Source organism: Heterocephalus glaber, unplaced genomic scaffold (assembly GCF_053883595.1).
Source record: "Heterocephalus glaber isolate CG9 unplaced genomic scaffold, H.glaber_assembly_v1.0 deba00000281, whole genome shotgun sequence".
Classification (NCBI taxonomy): Eukaryota; Metazoa; Chordata; class Mammalia; order Rodentia; family Bathyergidae; genus Heterocephalus; species Heterocephalus glaber.
Genome location: NW_028258139.1, coordinates 17,538,148 through 17,559,855, shown reverse-complemented (window position 1 = coordinate 17,559,855; position 21,708 = coordinate 17,538,148). Strand labels below are relative to the sequence as shown.

The 21,708-nt window shown below is 44.9% G+C and overlaps 1 protein-coding gene across 7 annotated transcripts in view; it reads right to left on the bottom strand.

Moving 5' to 3' along the window:
- Positions 1 to 21,708, bottom strand: part of Fam135b (family with sequence similarity 135 member B) — a 318,048-nt gene that overhangs the window by 77,075 nt on the left and 219,265 nt on the right. For all 7 annotated transcript variants that reach the window (XR_002391948.2, XM_004837905.4, XM_087187332.1 and 4 more), the window contains exon 7: positions 17,005 to 17,131. Coding sequence is in view for 6 of the 7 variants with exons in the window: in XM_004837905.4 (XP_004837962.2) it covers positions 17,005 to 17,131 (127 nt within the window). In the remaining variant the exon portion in view is untranslated. The remainder of the gene's footprint in view (positions 1 to 17,004; positions 17,132 to 21,708) is intronic.

Sequence of the window (21,708 nt, the reverse complement as noted above, 5' to 3'; positions counted from 1 at the left end):
CTGGGAGAGACGAACTTCTGGTGCAGGCTGCGGGTGAGGGTGAGATGATGGCATAGACAAGGTTTGGATGAATGGGAGGGCACTGTAGGGGCCATGTGGCTCTTCACACAGTGGACTGGGCCCTTTCCATGTGCAGACTCAAGATGGTGCACACATATGTTCCATACAATCTGCCCCAGAGCTCGCTGCAGCACTGGTGTCCATTTTACAGGAGCCAGTTCACTCACTTTCTGCACCTCAGCTTCTTGTCTGCAAACTGCATGTGGTAATGCATGGCTTTCAGGGTTATCATGGGCATGGAACTCAGCAGGGGAGAGCATCCAGAGCCCTGAGGGCTTACAGTGAATGCCCAGGTCTGGAAATGCACACTGAAGAGTAAGTTCCTTCCCCCAACATTTGAAAGCTAGGAGCTCACAATCTAGCAAGTTACTACCAAGAAACTAAATAATAACATGGAAATGCAGAAGCTGCCATGATGGGAGTGAGCCCATTTGCCTTGCAGAGAAGGGGCTGCAGACCAAGCCAGGCACTAGGGGAGATGTGGGAAGTACAGTGGAATTTTGGAGGAAAGAATGCTTGTGTGGATCTTGACTGATGAACAGGAATAGGCAAGATAAGATGCCAGGGGATCTGGCTCCAACACAGGTGGGAGCCTATAAAACATGAGAATATGTCAAAGTGCAAGTGTGCTTAAGGACCCCTTGTGTGGTTGAAGGTAGAGATGGCCAAGGCTCTAACTTCCCTTACGATTCAGCAGTCAAAAACAGATGTTGCTCAAAGCCATTGTACACTATTGTGACAGAAATGTATTAAATTTTTTTCAGTCCTTGGGTGCTATAGGTGGGGTGTGTGTGTGTGTGTGTGTGTGTGTGTGTGTCTGTGTGTGTGTGTGTGTGTCTGTACAGGCTGGATAGACAATACACATCTACACTGTTGTGAATCAAATCACCTAGAAGCAGGGCAGAAAGAAAGATTGGGGTGCACATATTTTAATAAGATAGCAAAGGAGTTAAGCAATAGTGTGCATTCTGCTTGAGTCTCTTTCAGCCTGATATCTTAAAAAAGTACTAGAGTGTGAACTGCCCTCCACGTTGGGCCAGCTGTGAGTCAAGGGAACCAGACATGACACAGAAGTGTGGTCATCATTCGCTGTGACCCACTGGACAGCAGGGGTGAGAGAAGCTCTGTGCCTTCAGTAGCAACACTGCGTTTCTGGGAATGGACTGGGTGTTCCAGGGTGGAAGTCTGTGCCCTGTGCCCACAGGAGGGTGGATGAGGTGTCAGCTATTCTACAGCGGTATAATCAGTCCAACAGGGCCAAGGGAACCTGACATTTATGCTTAATCAGGAGAGTGGTGGGAGGGACATAGCAAGGAAGTAATATGCAAGTCAAGTCTTAGAGGTGGAAAATTCTATTCAGCCACTAAATTACACAAACTTCTAAAAATATATAATTGAATTCTCTGGGGGCTTACAATTTTTTATGTCTGTGTGTGGGTGTACTTTTTCACTCCTTTTACAAACATATTGAGTGTTCATTTGTGTTGAACACTATGATAGGTCTAGGTGATAATATGAGGAAAAAATCTATGACACCTACTGTCAGCATTATAGTCACTATTCCTAACTCAGTCAAGTGTCGCCAATGAAAGAAACAGAAGTCTATGGGAGTGTACCATGAAGGATCCTAACAAAATTTGGTGAGAGGTTCCCCGTATCCATTAATCTCTTATGAAAGACAAACAGGTCCGGGGCATTATACCCAGAAGTAGGTACAGCATATGCAAAGGCCAGTGGCTGGGCAGAGTGTAATCACTGGGGCCTTGCTGCACTGATTCTGCATCTCCAAAACATGCTACACAGCCATGGCCCTTCAGCAGGAAGGATCCATTCCCCACCTGCCACAGCTTGGAATGATCAGATCACAGCAGACACGTGATATAGGGCAGTCTGTCCACAAATATCCAGTGATCTTTGACATAATTGCAGCCAAAATCTCTGCTCAGACAGGGGTGTTCATCTTTGTTCTAGGCAAACCAATTCTCCTCTTCTGAAAGAAGGGGTATTCTGAAAGAAACAGTGAAAAAGCCAACTACTGGAAGCAGGAGAAGTAGAAAGTAGATACAAAGTGAATCAGCAGAGCAAGGCTGGCCCAGGCAGCTGACAGAGTGTGTAGTATGAACATCTGCTAATGTGCCCCTCTGTAGCTCTTTAGGGACCTGCTACCGATACAGAATTTTTCAGTACATTCTCTAAGACTTGAGGTGCTGTATTGCTCTTACCTCGAGCATCCTGTGAGTCTTGTCATGTTTTTAATTATAATTTTAATAGTTTTGAGGTATAGATGGCATACAGAAAACTGCACATTTAATGTATGTAATTTGCTCAACTTGGGTGTCTCCACACCTCATGAAACCATCATCACAATCAAGGTAATAGTATATACATCTTTCGCCTCTTTGGTGTGCTTTAGTTTGGTTGTTGTTTTTTAGTATCAACACTTAACATTCTCAGCAAATTTTTAAGACTGCAATACAATATTGTTCACTATAAGGGCTATGTGGTACAATAGATTTGTAAAACATTCATCTTGAATAACCAAAACTGTATACCCAATGAAAAATAACACCCCAGTGTCACATTCTCTGCAATAAGTCCTCCAACCTGCCATCAGCAAAACCTAACAGAGTATGCAGACATTTTTTCATAACAGCTCCTGTTCCTTTCTTATAGACAGACAACCATCCCCATCTGAACTACAGGAATTACTGAGCTCTGACCCTGTGCAGGGCACATCGTGTGTGTGTGTGTGTGTGTGTGTGTGTGTGTGTGTGTGTGTCACCTCCAGCTCAGGGAGGCTAAAGGACAAGATGAAGAACCAGTGACACAGATCTTTGGTTTGAAATTTTTTTTTTGGTACCAGGGATTGAACTCGGGTCCTTGCACTTGCACAGCAGGAGGTGAAGCCACTGAGCTAAATCCCCGGCCCATGGTTTGAACCTATGTGTCCACGCTAAATTCTGCACCTTCCACACCCTGCCAGCAGGCCTCAAATGCAGTCACAAACTAGTGGGAGATGTAAAATATATCATAATCTCTAGACTTCACAGTAGCCAGGCTAACCAGACTCTCTAAGACGACCCAATTGTCCATAATATATGGAAGATTCCCTGTATGATTCTGATGTCCACTTCTTTTATTTTTTAATTAATTAATTAATTGATTGATTGATTATTTTGGTACTGGGGATTGAACTCGGTTCCTTGTGCTTTCAAGGCAGGCAGTGGAACCACTGAGCTAAATCCCCGGTCCCATGTCCACTTCTTTTAATAACTCTTCTTCACCCCCAGTTGCAGGGCAGGACCGGGAAAAGTTCTCTCTCCCTAAGGCCTCATTGTAGGCACATGGTGTTTAAAACCCAGAGCCCCAAGAAGAACAATCTTGTCAGGTTTCTTATGTCTATGTCAATGGTAAAGAAAGAACTGAGAGCTGAGAGGCTGTGAAGATTGACAAGCACATGCTGGGGGCAGACCTGTGTTTGACAAGGTGAATTTCAGAAGCTGAACTGAACCACAGTCACCCTGTGTCATCACTGGGGGTGTCTGGCATGTACTTCCCCTTTCAGTTGTTGTACATCTGACTTTTTCTTCCTCTCCAACTCAAGGGTAACCAAGAGGCCAGCATGGGACGCAGGAATAGTTGGGAGGAGAAAAGAGGGAAGGCGGACTTGTTAGTCCCACTTGCATTTTAGGACAAGGCCCTGATGTCCCCCTGGTTCCCACAAATTTCTGCAGTCACCTAGCAGCACCGTCTGTTCTTGCTGGCCCAGGGAAGATCAGAGGCTGACAACAGGGAGCAGGTGCCTCTGGGAAATGGGTGTGCACTGTCCTGTTGATCTGCTGTAACACAACACAGCTGTTTGTGGGGGTGGCTCTATCTCCCTGCCATCATATCCATGCATCACAAACACTCACATATAAGTGTGTGTGTGCCACACTCATACATACATTGGTGACACTGAACACCAAAGGGGCTATTGTTGGGTGTTCTCATTATCTTAGAGCTCCCAGTTATAGGGTTCATACCAGTGCTTGCTTTCTCCATGCATTACCTCTGCTGTGTGCTTCTCTTTGGTAATCTTGGCACAGGGCCTGCCAGAAACTGAGTCAGAAAAAACCGTATGCATGTATCTCTTGACCTGGCCTTGGAGACCTTCCGGAATCTGGCCCATCTTCCACTAAAGCCCTTCAGGTATTCTGAACCTCAAAACTATACCATATACCAATGGTTTTGTACATCAGACTGCCAGCCTCTGATGCACATGGCCTTTTCATGTAAGGTGACTTTCCCAGAAATTCACAGTTATAGTCAGAGTAGGTTAGACAGGGCTGCTGTAGCAAGGAGCCCTGAACTCTCAGTGTGAACAATATGACCAATGAGTTGCCATAGTGGCAAATACTGGTGCAGATCACAGGCTTGATGGGCAGTTTCCCCACAAGCAGTGATGTGGGTTCCAGGCTCCTCCTACCTTGTAGGGCCATTGCCCTTCACCTGCATCTCCCAGAGGCACCACACAAGGCCCTGAGTCATCATTCAACATAATTTCAAGGGATGGGACTACACATGGCCCCAAGCTCATTGTGAGAGAGGCTTGGAAATGTGTCTTCAAATGTGCATGAAAAGATGGGATGGGAACACAACTGCTCTTGCCACGATGGCCACTCTGATCACCTTCTATCTTACACTTCCTCCTACACCCAGGGTACCCACATGCAAGGGGAAAGACCCAAAGCTCACATTTCCCTTGCATGCTGCATCACATTCACAATGCAGCATTCCAGAGTGGTAGACCAAAGACTCCAACGTTATTTTGAATGTGACACTTTTATGCCCAACAGCCTAAGACTTGAAAACAGGAATTTATTGTTCTTTACAATGCACTACAGTAGAAAAAGAAGCTCACAGAAGAAAACATACCAATGAGGAATGGGGAGGGATGAGACACACACCAGACATGGGTCAACAGTGAATCTGAAATCCCGCTGGGCAGGCAAAATGAACACCCTCTAGGAAAAGTGGAAACACTTGTTTATTACTCTGCTTTCACACCGACTGGGTAGTTTTTTTTGATGTGGTTTATTTCAGCTTATGGTTCTGGAGGTCCAAAGTCAAGGGGCTACGTTGGGGGAGGCCTCACTGGTGGTGGATCCATGGGCAGTGCAGGGCATCCCATGGCAAGAGGCAGGAAGCACATGCATCTGTATCTCATCTGGTCTCTGCCCCTCTTCTTCAAAATCCACCAGGATTCTGTCCTGTGGGCTCCATTCTAGTGACTTTCACTAGCCATAATCCATTCCCAAAATCTCCATAGCTAAACACCTGGGCCAGATTCAGCTACTACTCTCATAATTTCACCTCCTCTAATGGTGATTAAATTTCAACTCATGAAAACTTGTGGCACCCCCTGTAAGTCAAATCCAAACTATATAAGGTTTCTGGGTTAGACACAAATTCTAGTACTGTTTGGACCCTTGGTCCATGTCACTGGACACATTTCATCAGTGCCCCTGGCCCCTCCTATTAGAGGGCTGTTCCACATTATTCTTGTTGTTCTCCTTGGCCTGTTCTGAGGTGGGCATAGGAACATAGTCTTTTGCTGTAGTTTGCATGTTGAATGTCCTCCAAAGGCCCAGGTGTTAAGGCTTGGACCCTAGGCTGGCTCTACTGGGCGTGGGGGAGTGGAACCTTTAGGAAGTGAGGCCTAGAGAGAGTGCCTGAGGTCATTGGGGTGAGCACTTTTAGAGACTATGGGAACCCAACCCCTTTCTCTTCCCTGAAGACTTCCGGGCCATAAGGTGAACAGTTTGCTCTGCCTCATAATTCCCACCAAGCCTACAATCACTGTGCCTGTCTGATGAGAGGCTGGAGTCTCTGAAGCCATGAGACAAAATAAACTTTCTCTCTTTCAGGATATCCATATCTCCTCTATTTTGTTACCATGACAGAAAGCTGACTAACAAAAAAGGAACACTAAAGTATTCAAAAGCAATCTCTTGATCTGTAGCAGTAGGGAAACTACAGGCCCTGAAGAGTTAACAGTCTTATAGTCCAAGCTGGTGGTTGCTACAGTCGTCTATAGGCTGCCAATCCGAGTTTCTGATTTCTTCTGTTTTAGTAAACACATTCACAGTTCTTAAGTCTGGTTAATTTCTCCATTTTTCTGCTTCCTGGTCTCTGCACTGACTCAGTGGATGTAGAAATGAAGCCACCTGAGGGAAAAACCAGCAGGTCTGGCCCATGTCATTGTCACTGTACTCAACTGAGGACTTTTCCTAGATTCGGCCACTCTGTCACTGGATTTTGTCAGGGCTTGGTAGTTTGGTTCACTGGTTTGTTGTTTTAATGTAATCTGCATGTTTCTGTTCAACAACAAATAGGATTTTCAAACTCTGCCAGTCCCCAAGTTTCTGCATAGAATGTCTCTGTCCTTTGCATGTCTGTTTGAAAGAAGCAATTCTTTCTGGAGTTCACCTGTTTCTTGTAATCGCTCAGCAAGCATGGCCATATGGAGAGTGTATAAATTGCTAATGTTCTATTTCCCAACCTCTTCTGGAACGGGAGATTCAGCCTTGGGTGAGTTTGTTGCCCAGGAGTATTTGTCATTGTCTAGATATAGTTGGTTCTCAACCGAGTAATGGGTGCAGCTGGAATCTCATGTGTGGAGACCAGCAATGCTGCTAATCATGCTGGATGCACAGACAGCTCCCACCACAAAGGATCATCCAGCCAAAAATGTCAATGGTGCTGAGGCCGAGAAGCTGCCCTGCATGGACCGCGTTTGAAACTCTCAGAGGTAACGCTTTTCTTCAGTGTTCTGTCACGATGCAACCCATTCTCTCACCTCTTTCACCCAGTCTGCAGGGTCCTGCAGGAGAAGGCTCCTCCCACTTGAACAACCTCACTTCCTGCCCCTCATCCTCTTGTCACCAGATCCACTGCCTGTAGCATCCTCCATGCCAACACATTCTTCCTGCTCAGGGCCTTTGCCACATACGTCTCTTAGCCTCCAACACCCTCCATTCTCCAGAGCTACTCCAAACCCATGGGTTGTAATTGTACTAACCACAAGGATGTTTCCTTCTGTGTTGTGTTGGTGAGAAGGTTCCTTCTCAGCAGACACAGCCATATGGATGCACAAGTTGGTGGGAGGAAAGTGAGCAGGATTTCAGCCCCTAGTCATCTGCTCAGCCAGTTATCTTTTTGCACTGTACAACTCATACAACTGTACATGGCAGGCCTGACCATTCTCACCTTATCTTGGCTACATCTTACCCATTCTTCAGGTCACAGCCTAAAACTGCCTTCGTCTGGGAAGATCCCTCATACCTCAAGTCTGGACTGAATTCTCTATAATCTTAGCTGTGTATTTCTGGCAATGATTATTAAGAATTAGTGTGTTTTCTGTCTTCTTTCTACCCTGACAATGAGAAACATGTGCCTCTTGCTTCTAGCTAAATTCTGAGAATGTTGCATCCTACATAGGTTAGATAATTCCATCAATATTTGTAAAATGAAGGATCAATTTGGGTGAAGAGGGACATCATTCCATCTGGCTGTGAAGGTTATGAATTTTCACCTCTACCACCCACCCGTCTCGGTGACATCATGCATTGCCAGTTCTTGAGCAAGTGAGTGATCCAGATGATTCTTACAGCAGGTGCCAAGGCTGGCTAGTGGGTGTTGGATCACATGATAAGGTGACAGGACTTGACCAAAGCATCCACTCTTTGGTGCCCAGGCAACACGTGGAGCCCCATCTCCTTCAGCCTCTGCTTCTCCTGATTTAGACTTTGTGTCCTAACAACAACAGCATCCCATAAATGTCAGATAAATGGCAAAGAATGCTAGATGCTGTACATTCACTTGTAGGCTCCCTAATCCCTTCTTTTGCTGAGAACTCTGACTATTGATGGAGTTTGTCACCTGTTCCCTTCCTGAGGAAGCAGGGCTGACTCATCTGTGCAGGAGAGAGTGATTTGCTTGTAAATATAGAGATGAATGACTATTTCCTTATGAGGTGCTTTCAAGTAGGGCAAAAGAAGCCCATTAATCATCGTGATGTTTAGGCAGGCTTCCAGAGACATCCTGGCAGTGCAGGAAGAGGATCCATAAGAGTCTTAGGGACACTCTGGTGGTCAAGGAAAGCACCACAAAAAAAAGTAACGACTGCACTGTTTTGAGGAATAAACAAGCATTCCTCAGACAGACAGCATGATGAAAGAGAGCCAGGGGGCATTCTTAGCAGATACCCTATCCTACAACCCCTTATATTTCAGTAAAATATTCATTTTTAAAAGGTAAATGCCGACAGTGAGGGTCAACCAAATGGAATGTTTGCAGCCATTCCCACTTGAGTGTAAATCAAGCTTGCAATTCTCCTTACACAGCAGGCTTGCAGTCCTTCACAGAAAACACTGGGTCCACTTCCTGCATGTTTTCTGTTTTCTACTTTAATCACAGCTCTGCCACCATTCACCTCTTTTCTATGCTATCCATTCCATTTCTTCACCCAATGCACTACTCCACTTTTCTCTTGGACCACTGCAATAGTGCCCATCTTTCTCCTTCTCAGCCCTAGTCACCTGCAATCAATCCTCTAAGTAGCCAGAACAATGATCGATATTACAGTGTAACATGGTTCCCTTGGTTGTAATCTTTTCATAGTGAACCTGGTTTACAGAATCCCTAGTGATCCAGACAGCACTGGCCTTTCCAGCCCCGTAGCTGCTGCACTGACCTCCTGGGTTATCAACTATATTGGACATTAAAGGGACTTATTGGCCAAGTGAATGCACATGGCATGACTCACTCAAGCTCATCAATGGCCACGGGAAGCAAATGTAGGTGTGATTCTTCATTAAGGAGATGCCTGTAGGGATTGCTCAGTGCTGGTGCAGAATGTGACAGCCATAGCTCCTGCATTACCACAGGACTGGAGGAGATGTGCAGGTGTTAGCAGAGGCAAATGTTGCCAGTGTCAGGCAGCTCTGAGCTCACCCCCCAACTGGCGCCAACTGATTGATCCTGGCTGGTTTGCTTCCTTTACTTCAATTTCCCAGTCTGGGCTTAAAATTATGATCCTCCAGCCTCAGCCTACCAGATTGCTGGGGTTGATTACAGGTATGCATCACCACACTCCCTGCATAGTAGTTTTTAACCAACCATGCTTCAGTGGGGTAGTTTTAACAATAACAGAAATCCCAGAAATAAACCTACTTACAGAGTTAACTGATCTTTGGTAAGGTACCAAAGATACACAATGGGGAAGGGATAGTCTCTTTCACATTACTGTATGGAAAATCAGATATCCATGCACAAAAGAATTATAGTGGACTCAGATCTTACATAGTATACAAAAATCAACCTAAAATGGCTTAAAGACTTGCACACAGTACTTAAAGCTGCAAAATTCTTTAAAGAAAACATAAAAGGAAAAGTGGATAACCTTAGCCTTTGTGAAAGTTTCTTACATACAATACCAAACGCACAGGTAACAAAAACAAAAGTAGGATGACATCTCATTAAAAAGTGTCTGCACCACAAGAAAACAACCAACGGAGAGTACAGGCAACTTATGGGATGGGAGAAATATGTGCAAACTATATTTATAGTAAGGGGTTAATATCCAAAATACATAAGGAACCCCTACAACTCAACAGCATAATTAAATAAATGAATTTTCCAAAATGCACAGAGAATTACAGATATATAAAAAGATGCTCAACAACACTCATTGTCATGGAAATTCTAATAAGCCACAATGAGATATCACTTCACACTTAGAGGATGTCTAGTATCAAAGAAAAAATAAACAAGAAAGGGGGAAGGAAAGCAAAGGAGGAAGGAAGAAAGGAGAAAAGAAGGAAAGGAAATAAGATAGCCTTGTCTTGTCATCCCAGGACAAGAATGTGAACAACAGGACCTTGTACACTGCTGGTGGGAATGTAAAATGGTGCACATACTATAGGAAATGACATGAAGCTTCCTCTAAAAACTACAAATAGAATTAGCATGTGATTAAGCAATTTCATGTGTCAGAGTATGTACCCCAAAATAATTGATATCTGGGTCTAAAAGCGATATTTTCACTCTCATGTTCATTGCAGCATTATTTTCAATAACCTAGATATGTAAACACCCCAAATGTTCAAGAGGTGGGTCAATAAAGTTATAGTTGCGAAGCATTCAGACTTAAAACAGTGACCTAATGATATATGACAGTATGAATGCACCTGGAGGGCATTTTCCTGGAAACTTCTAACCATTCCTAGGTAATTTATTCATAGATGTCAAATCCTGGAACTTCTTGCATTCATCCCCACCCCCTGCAGATGTTCACATGACACAGTTCCGGCACTGCACTGAGTGTGACATAACACAGGGCCAACAGAAAACCAAGCTCTAGTTTCACATATCTCCACCTTGAACAAGTCATCTGGGCTTTCCTTTCTTCCTAGGATCAAGAGACAATACAGAGGAATAATAGTAATCACTCTGGGAGCCAAACGTTGATTTTTGTGGTCACAGTACTTTGATCTTCATAGGCTCCTTCATCCCTAAAGCAATCGTTTGAAATTATACTTGTACAACTACATTGGTGTAAAAGGAATACAACTTAGACTAGAACATATTTCTATGTTTTCTCCTTGATTTTGAAGGAAATTAAAACATTCTGTTGGTTCCTAAAGCTACTGTGGTCTCTATGCTCTGTGAATGTTGCGCCCGGTAGCTAAATTAGCTGTGATCACTTCTCGAGGATGGAGGGAAGAGGTCGTAAGTATAAGGATCCTCACTTTAATTGCTCATCCAGCACTACCTGAGCATGTCCTGTGTCCGCCATCTGCCTCTCTGCTGAGCATGAGGGCTGTAGAAGTGAAGATGTCCACCAAGAGGCCTCAGATCCTTTCCTGCTGCACAGTATCAGATACATAGTTGGGATTTGACTGGACTAACACAGAGTCCACCAGAAAAATGAAAAAAAGACTTAGGAAAAGAAAAATAGTGTGATTTTTTTTCAACAGATGATAGTAACCCCATTTGGGGGACCCTAGAGGATGTTGCATATCCTAGAAAGGCCACTACACTGCTGGGCCTTAGAGAAGAAAGTACAAATGCGTGTGCCGAAATCTCAGTGACCAGGGTTTTCCAAGCAGGAGTTTGCCACACTAATAAATGTCAGGAAGCTAATGGCCACTATGTTGAACCTCTCTCATAACTAACTGTAGGGGCCAAATGTAAATTGTACTAACTCATTTATTGTTTTCTCAATAAAATTCTTATTCAAATATTTATCAAGATTTTATTTTCTGAAGGGTGTATACACTTTTTGGCAGACTGTATTTGATTAGCAGATAAAACAATGGTGGCATATTTTCTGTGAGATAGGTAACAGCCTAGAAACCATACAATGACACATTCAACAATAATGATGGATGGATGTCTATGTTTTACATCTAGGACTCTAGTTTCTTGTGAAAATGATATGATGATGCTCATACTGAAGGCAAGACGTACTCAAAGAAAAGCTGATATGCAAAGAACTCCTGAAACTGAGAACAAAAGGACGAAAAGACTTGGGCAGAGGAAATTTCAACCTGGAGATCAGGTTTATGCCTCAGTTTACCTTTTCAAAGCTGCTCTGTAAGATCCACACTTCCAATCAGTGAAAAATGGTCATCCTGGGCACTAGGCTTAGCATGAAAGAGGCTCTGAAGCCAAGCACGCACAGGACAGGAAGAGCTGAGCATTAGTCCCTTCACAGAAAGCATTTTTATTCTGTAATTTTTTTACAATCTAATTTAAAGGAAAAATGACTATATGAAAAATGACTACAGGAAAAATGACCTCGGGCAATTTCTCAATGACATGTGCAACTCTGCTTAGAAGATCATCTTCTAAGTCACACACAGGATGGGGGCATCTCACGGTGATGGCCAACATCTTTGCCAGAGATGGAGCCTGCCTGCCATAGCAGCACATGCTGCCCACAGCAGGGAGCCCCTCTGGTCTGGTGCTGAAGAATGGTGATGGCCTACCACTGTACCTGCAGGTGTGTTTGTTCTCCTGCACCCACATGTCCTTGAATTCTAGGGTCTCTAACACTTAACCATTCTACAAAGACCTCCTGAGCACATGCCACGTACCAGGTATACACAGGTTAAGAAAGCAGCCACTTGCTCTGCCTTAATGGAGCTTGGAGTCTGGAGGAAGACATACTTATGCATGTTCTTTGATTAGCCATTAACCTGGTGGTCAGTAGCAGAGATGGCACTACTCCACTGGGCTAAAACTCCAGCTTGGCTCCAGCTCAGCTGTGTGAATGTGAAAATAACTTCTCTCTGGCTCAACTTCTTCGTATTTGAAAGGAAATATAAAAAGGGAACTGTGTGAAATGGAAGGAGTCCATACACATGAGAGGTCAGTCAAGTTCCGGAGGGAGAGGAGGGCTCCAAGGTGTGAATTGACACAATCAGCACCATGCTTCTCCACCTGTGTGAGGTTTCCTATTTTAAATAATTTCTTCATTCCACACATCAATTCACAGGCCCCATTAAGAGCAGGGAGGGATTTTTATTCCTCCTTATAGCCCTTGGGGCTCACAGGCACTAGCATACAGAAGGGGACAAATAAATGACCAACTGGGCATAAACCAGTGAGCGAGTCCAGTGAAGGTCTGCAGAGGAGAGGACAATGGTGCTCTCCTGCAGCTGTGGCCCTGCTCCCTGCGTGTGGCCCTTCCTCTTCTGGGCACTGGAACAACCCAACTTACTTCAGTGAGAAGGGGTGGGTAGTCCCCCTGGACTGGGGAGATGGGATTCTCTGGACACTAAATGTGGATCCTTGGTTTTCAATTCTAAGGACTGATCAGATACAGTGGATATGTTATGCGTCAACTTGAGCAGATAAACCACGGTGCCCAGTTGTTCACTCAAAAGTTCCCACAGAGATATGTTTCAGAAGAGATTAATACTGAAATCATTAGACTTAGAATAAAGCAGATGAGCCTCCATAATGTAGGTGGGCCTCATCCAATTAGTTGAAGGCCTTAGTAGAGAAGACAAACATCCCCGAAAGAAGAAACTCTGCCCGCAGACTGGCTTTGGATGTGAACACAAGTCTTGCTTGGGTCTCCAGCCTCCCAACTTACCCTAAAGATTTTGGACTTTCCACCGTCTATAATTGGATGATCCAAATCCTTAAAATAATTCTCTTTTTCTCTCTTCCCCCTACTCCCAAGGAAGTAGAGACACCTGACATCACATTCCCTGAGTTAATACTCCACTTGTTACTGGCGACTTTATGTTTACACACATCCATATACACACTTACGGGGGGTATGATACATCCTACTGGTTCTTTTACATTGGGTAACTGGACCCATGTACTATGGATGTACCAGATTCCCCAGAGGTACCTGGCAGATGTATGGTTATTCCAATGAAAGCAGTAGAGAAAAGACTGAAGGAAATCTCCTGCAAGATTTCATCTAATTAGCTTCCTACATTTTGGAAAACAGAACCAGATGAGATGAGTGGCTGGCTCCAGACCACATGGCACATTAGTGCCAGAACCACATGGAAGCCTCTTCTTTTCATGATGTCCTACCCATAAGACCACATTGGAGGTGTTGGAGTAACAGTTTAATTATTTAAATGAATGAAAAGAAAAATAATACCAGTGGAGGGTTTTCTTGGACACTTCTGTGCCAGGCTCTATGCTCAAGGCCCTTCCCTAGTTATTTTCTTTGATCTTTTCAGCAATCCCATGAGGCAGGCATTGGTCTCCCTCTGACAAATAAGCCACAGGTTAGAGTATACAGAAGTCCCCTTGTGCAAACCTTCTGGTTGGAGATCGGAAAGGAGCACGAGCAATCACTCTACCCACTTGGACTAAGTCCCCGGTGCAGCCAGAAAGACAGGGCCACAGGGCACAGGGCCTGGGCTGACATGGAAGGGCAAGGCACATTGTGTTGCACTCACCACCCGGTGACGTTTTGTGCCAATCAGCTTTCTTTGCTGTGAAGCTCTCACTCTGCAAATGCCTTTGCCAGTGAATGCGTACTCAGGAGGGACACCTGCTCCCTAATCCTCTGGCAAGGCTGGCTGTGGATCCAGTGCTGCTTGGTAATGCTCTGGGCTTCTTGGGGATTTGCACGCATAGCTCCCAGGAGAGAACAGGAGTGGATTTTATTCTTCACTTGGCAGCCTTGCCTGGTGGGAAGGCACCGGTTGGGTGCACAGCACTGAAACCACATAATTGGATGGGACCCAAATGGAAAAGCACAGGAAAAGAATCAAGTCCTGAAAATAACCCACTGAGCTAAGTACCACAAGCAAGTTCAATGCTAGCACCCACAAATAAGCCATTCTATATGACTCTTCTAAGAGACAGAGGTGTATGCTTTGCCGCACACCCCCAGAAATAGCTAGGAAAAGAAATGGAAAAACAAAATAAAACAAAACACAACACTGGATTTTATCATGTGCCTGCTAACTCGGCTTCTGTAATGTTTTGGCACATACTAACTGCTGAAATCCTCTCATTAAAAATGATGTGATCCCATTTCACTCCTCAGCAAACTGAGTTCCCACTAGAGTATATTTCCCCATTTCCCCAAGTCACATAGCATGGACCACAGCAGGGGTGTGAATGCAGAATCTTATCTGAGCCACGTTACAACAGCCTGAGAGGTAGCGACTGTGCTGGATCGTACTCAGATGTGACACCTGCAACGGGTGCACTGGACTGAAATGATCCAAGCATACCCTGTCCTTTCCCACCCCTTGCAGTCTCCCAGGGAAACTCCAAGAGGCTCTCACCTGTCTGCAGAGACATCCACCCCTCCATAGCTTCCTCCCACTAGGTTTCTCTCTGATGTCACACGAAGCAAGACACAGTCTGTGGCTCAGCTCTCTGGCTGACCAATTCTCCACATTAACATGAGTCACTCCTGGTATTAGTTATTCACCCCACACGTATTTCTTGAGCATGGTGCTAGGCCCTGAGGATGTGGAACTACATGAGCTGGCTTCTACTACCAGCCACTCAGTGTGCCCATGTGGGAGAGACACAGATGTCTAGAGCACTAGAAACTGAATGTGTTCAAAACAAAAGATTTAGTCACTGCTGGGGCGGGGGGATTTGCAGAGCGACTGGTCCCACAGAGCCAGCTAGCAATGCCTCCAGCAGTGGGGAACTTGGAGTAACCTGGGGTATAGCACACCACCTACCTCGGGGTAAAAGCTCGGCTGTAGGCATTCAGGATAGAAAGAAAATAGGAGGCCCTGCCTTTGCTCCTTGCCCCAGACCCCATGGGAGCACAGGGGCTAACAATGCTCATGAGAAGCTCATCCCATGCTGACAGATGCATTGCTCACCACTCCCCTCCTCACCCATTCACTGATCCTCTGTTGGGGCTAAGGACACAGGATCCTGAGAAGCTCAATGGTTGCCCATGATCCTGCATCTATAGGTCAGGGGAACCGATCCTTAACATGGTTCTATTTGGTTCTGACATCTGTTCTTTGTATGGCTCCAGGCCCAATGGGCTTCCTTTGCTCCTCGGAACTATGAGGATACATGGTACAGCTCATAAGGAGACATAACCCGGGCAGTTCTTAGAGCTGGGCAAGCTAATGACACAGGAGAGAGTCCAAGGCATCTCCCGGTATTCAGTATTGTCCGAACACAGAGCACAGCACCCCACAAAGGTGGTGCAGATCTTGTGGGGGCTGGCTGGGCACAGACTGCCTGTCACACTCTTGTCCCAGGCTGCGTGATGATTAATGTTGCATGCCAGCTTGTCTGGGCCATGGGGTGCCCAGATGTTTGGTTGAACATTATTTTGGCTGCCTGTGAGGTAGTTTCTGAATGAAACTGATGTTTGAAGTGGCATGCTGAGCAAGTCAGATGGCCTCACAACATGGATGGAACCAGTCAACCCACTCAGGGTCTCAGTAAAACAAGCAAAAGTGAGTCAGAGGGAGAGAGAAGTTCCTTTGTCTTACTGTCTGATTTGTGATGTAGTTTTCTCCTGTCTTTGGGCTTAGGCTTGGACTGAAACTCTACCATCAGGTCTCCTGGGTCTTCAGCTTGCTGAATTCAGCTTTGGGGGCTTCTCCACCTCCATAATTGCACAAAGCAATTCTTTATGATAAGGGAGGACTCCATAGTGTTGATATTGACTTTCTGGACAATAATAAATAATACTGGCGGGTTAGTTCTGAGCAGGCTACTAATAAGAAGACATCATGAGCTGGTTGTGGTGATGCATGCCTGTATCTCAGCACTCTGGAGGCTGAGGCAGGAGGATCACAAGTTCTAGCTCAGTCTGGGGAATTTAGCAAGACTCTCTCAAAAGAGGGTGAGAGTTGGAGATGTAGTTCAGTGTGAAGGCCCAGGAAAAAAAGAAAAGAACGCATCATGTGCTGGCTCAAGAGAAATAAGGACAGTCATATTGTGTGGAGCCAGAAACCTGCACATCACAGTGGAATAACAACAGGTGTCTCTTGGGAAGAAAGAACAAGAAGGAGGACAGAATATGCATATTAGCTGAGCAACTGCTGAGCACCAGTTACTGGGCTAAAAACTTTGCACTCATTCTACATTGAATGTGCACAACTCTACATATGATTATCAACTGACACCGATCCCACTCTACAGGTGGGAAAACTGATGTTCAAAGAGTGAGCAAATGAAGTTTCAAAACCAGGCATGGCCCAGTGCCCGCAAATCAAATCGATGTTACTACCTAGTCAGGACCCAGATTACTGCCCTCCAAAGTGGACCGCATAGAAAAGGCACCGGATGAGGTCCATACTCCTTGAGTCCACGCAGGCTTGGCATTAGCAAGGTGTATGGTAAATGTTCACTGATAGGAAGAAGGAGGTACAGCTAGTGAGGGGAAGTGAAAAAGAATCCTTATGGAGCATTTGCAGAAGTTACCTCTGAGGAAGTCGGCTTGCAGTATCCAGCTCCAAAGACCAAGTTTTCCAGGGAGATAATGGACTGTTCTTGTCCTGCATCTGGGCCTCCTTTACCAAGCCAAGATCCTCTTCCTGGGCGAGTAAAACTAGAAGGAGAGAAATGAAGAGGGAGAAATGGATTGTAACCAAAGCAACGGTGTCAGGGTGAGCTTAGCCCCTGTGAAGGGTGTTTCTGGGGAGCACACCGGGTGGGTCACTTAGAAGGAGGAGCTCATCCCCAAGGGCAGGGTGGCAAACCTGTGGCTTGCATGTCACAGCTGGAACTCAGAGCTCTCACCTTTGGCACATAAGCCAAGTCATCCCAGTACCTGAGCATCAGACAACAGTTGTTTTTTTCTAAACTAAAGCCTCAGTATTCAGGCTTAATTGCAATGGGTTTGGGGTTGGAGTTTGGGCACTCGGTCTATAAAAGGTTCGCCATCTCTGTCCTTCCTGGTGTTTGGGCAGGATATTTTGTTATTTTCATGACCAAGGGGTCCAATGGGCATCTGCACTTTGAAGTCAATCATGAAACACATTCTGCAATTGCGCACAAAATTGTCCATCCCAAATGTTACCAGTCAGCTGACTGAGAGACAGAGGCAGAGCTCCAGGGCTACATCATCCAGAGAGGCAGGTGGGAGGGCTCAGCAACAGAGGTGCACCTTGATCACGGGCAATGTCAGTCCTGCTTCTGGGCCTCTGCGGTGCATCCCCTGGATGGAGCTCCTCCCACTCTGTCCCTCCCTGAACCACTGCTGGGTCTTTCTGTATAAGAACACAAAACAATGTTTACTTTGCAACCCATGCATCTGTCTTAGAGAGTGTTCAAAACTTCCATAATAATAAAGCGTTCAGTCTATCCATACTACGCGGGAATACTGTCACCTGTTTAACAGACAAATATACAGATCCTGTGCTGCTTCATGATTCATTGGAAAGACGAGCAGACACACTGCAATGGCAAGCTCTGATTTCAGAATGAAAGACTAGGAAAGGCGATGTGGTCATTTGATTGTCTTATCTGGACTTATGGCCACCTCCACTATCTTAACCTTTTTGATTTTCTTTAATTAATATATCAAGAGAGATTGCTTACACTCATTTTTCCTTTCAGATCTCATGTATTGATTATCTTATGGTTCGTTGTTTCATGTTTATCTTCATATTATGAAGATTTCATAGGTAGATTTTATACTCTTTTATAGGTAGATTTTATACTATTTTATAGGTATGTTATAGTCCCCCAATGAGATTTAAATCTCTGCTGCCATGGAACATCTGGATTATCAATAGCCTCAAGTGGCATCAGCTTTACCACAGCTGATCAAAAAAAATTATAGAGATTTCATCGAAGAGACTCATGTTCTTGCTTAAAAATTGACAGGGAAATAAAGTTAATATTCTACTTTTGTTTGATTTATGTACTCAGATATTAGCTTCACACCACAAGCCAGGCAGCATGTGAAATTTTGGGTGGATGGAGGTGTGGCCCTCACTTTAAAGACACCTTGATGTAGAGAGGGAGGAAGAGAAGCCATTAGGCAGAATGCAATGGAGGTAAACTGAGGCTGGGGAGGAGAGAAGAGCAGTGTGTGAAAAGAGCTTTGTGTGAAGGATGCAGAGTGAGGTGGTATCAATTAAGGAACAGGGAGCTCTGAGCGACCAGCCATCAAAGTCAGTTTGCCGGGGGTTGAGTTCCAGCATCGCCTCTCTGCCGAGTGACATGGCAGTGTTTATGACCTCCAGCTGCTTCTGTCTCCGCACGTGTCAGAGGGCCGATAAGGGGCCCCAGCCATGGAGTCACTGTGAAGACTCTGAGATTAGCCAAAGGGCAGCTTTCAGTGTCTGGAAAATAGTGATGGCTCGGTAAATGCTAGTAACGATTGTTAGTAATAAAACACACATAAAAAGTCATGATTACATATCCACAGCTCATGTTGATAAAACCACAGTTATAGTTGGTCCTTCATCATCTTGGGTTCCACGTGTTTAACCAAGCAGGTATTGAAAATATTTTGAAGAAAAGGCATTTATACCAAAGTATAACAACTATTTACATGGCATTTACATTGTGTTGGGTGTGATAAGTGGCATAGAGATGATTTAAAGGATACAGGAGGATATGTACAGATTACAGCAAATCTTACTCTTTTATATAAGGTCCTTGAGCATTTGTGGCTTTTGGTCTTTATGGGAGTCCTGGAACCAAGTCTCTGCCCCATTCTGAGGGATGACTATATGATGTAATATCATTATTCTGATTTGTTTTGAATTGAGAGTTGAGGTAAGTTTAGTATTCAACCAGATGAGTAGGAGGAACATTCAGAAGAAGAAGAAGAAGAGTAAAATGGCATGTGCATACAGATGGCCACAGCAGATTCAGAGGACAGACACAAATCAGTAACTAAAAGAAAATGTTATTTACGTGAGGACCCTGCTTAGCTTTTCTGGTGGATGGGAATCCTTCAGGAGAAATTCAGCTTGAGGGCCCAAAACTGGATTCTTTGCTTTGCTCTGCTTCTGGGGAGACTAAGGGTCTTTTAAGGTTAACTTTTAATTTCACACCTGCTTCCTACTTATTGTCTAACTGATGCTATGAAAAGCTGCTTTTCTGGCAAAGCCAGTGCTTGCCCTATTTGACAGGTATTTCCCACAACCTTAAGGGTTCCCTTTGTTCTTAGCTGCTGTGAGCCAAGATAGAAATTCTTCTTGCAATCCAGAGTGTTCTATTTTTACCCCCATCCCCGGAGAAGTTGGAGTCCTCACTGACTCTACCTGCGCTCCTCTCCTGCAAGAGGCTTGCAGACTTGCAAAGCACTGCTCCTGACTGGGGAGGTTACCTTTTCTGCCAAAATTTCTGACATCCCCAAAGCCTCATTAATACTATAGCAGGAAGAGAGAGACCTGCTCACCCCTGCTGCTCCAGGGGGTGGGAAAGCTTTTGTCTCCTCAGTAGTCCTCCCCTCTGCCCTCCTGCCTCCTTCCTGACATCACCACCAGCCTAACCCACTCAGCTGCTGTGTTATCTTCAGAGCACAGAGGTCTCATCAGGTCATTCTCCTACTCAAACCTTCAATGCCTCCTTCTTACACGATAAATGGATTTTCAATTCTTTAGTGTGCCATTAATTACACTGTTAAAAGCTAGCTGCAATTTACTGTCCCCAAGTTCATTTTCCACTGTCACAGGCTCATGGCCTGGGCAGAGAGCATAAGAGCCATTCCTTCCTTGAAGTGTTCTTTTCAGGTCCCAAGCTGAACTGATTTTCCCATGCTAAAAGTTCCCTGCCATTTATTAAATGCTTATTAATGCCAGCCATGTGGCCTAGATCAGGGCTTGGGATACAGTAGATGCTAAATAAAAACTAGTCTGTTGAATGCATGGCCAAGGGTTTTATATATATTACCTTTTTAAGCCCTCCAAACTGCCTCCTTTTACATCTCTTAGTATCTTCTGTGAAACTGAAGCCCAAATGCTCAGAGAACTGAATTAATGGCCAGGCCACAGAACTGCCACATGGGTCCACCTGATCTTCAGGGCCACACCTTTAATCTCTACCCTACATGGGGCTCCCTAGATACTTTGAAAAGCCCTCTGATTAGCAGGTATTGCTCTGAATCAGAGCTCACAATTTATGGAGATTTTGTCAAGGCTCCAAGCCTTTTACCATCGAGGTCTGATCTATTCACCTCAGAGGTTCTAGGTTGGACTTTCATGAGACACACTCCACCTTAGTTCACAGAATCCAATGATCATCCTGTGAGTTTAACTTCTGATTTTGAAAAAAGTTTCTTCCTATTTATTTGTATCTTGAAACAGATGTTTAGATACCCTGGAAATAAGTCATGGGGCTAGACAAAATGATGGGCATGACTCCAGCTGAAGATAAATAATGCATTCCTACCATCGGCTCCAACTCACCTCTCCAAAACAACCTGCTGATCCCAGGACACCTCCCCTGTGCTGGCCTTGGCTTCTTAGTTGTTCCTTGGTGACTGCTGACAGATCACACCCTGCATTCTGCACTGAAGCACTATTTGCCAAGCCTCAGAGTGAGATAATGCCTAGATATTATGCTTTTCTGAAGAATGATATTCTGCTGCTTTCTGGACTCTCTCTCCTGCTATTTCCCCAAGTCAGATCTTCCTTCTTGTGTTCCTACAATGATGAGTATTGTAATAATTTCTGTCAAAGTAGGCTACAACTACACCTATCACATCCTAATTCCATACAATCAGATGGGCCCCTGCACTTGAAGGACAGTGTATCCAAGTGTCTCATGACAGGATGTGCTGCAGAGATCTGGCACTTCCCCAGGGCTCAGCAGGCCCTCAGCAAACACCCACCTAATGGGAGCAGAAAGAAGGGCCCTTTGGTCTCCCTGATCCAGTCATCTCCTTTTTTAGAGCTCAGTTCCCATATGGTTTTGGGCAGAGAAATGTCCAAACTTCTCAGCAGAGTACTAAGGGCCATGTAATATTCAACTTAACCCATGGCTCCAGGATGTCTGCTACACTCAACTCCCTGTCCTCTTAGCTCCTGCTAATTGTGTTAATTTTCACTCTCATGCATGATTTCCTCTCCAAAAGCCAACACGACTACAAACTTTGTCCTGTGTAGTCCACTCTTCATCAGGATTCACCTCGCCTTGTCCATTAGCCCAATCTACTCTTTCTCCCTG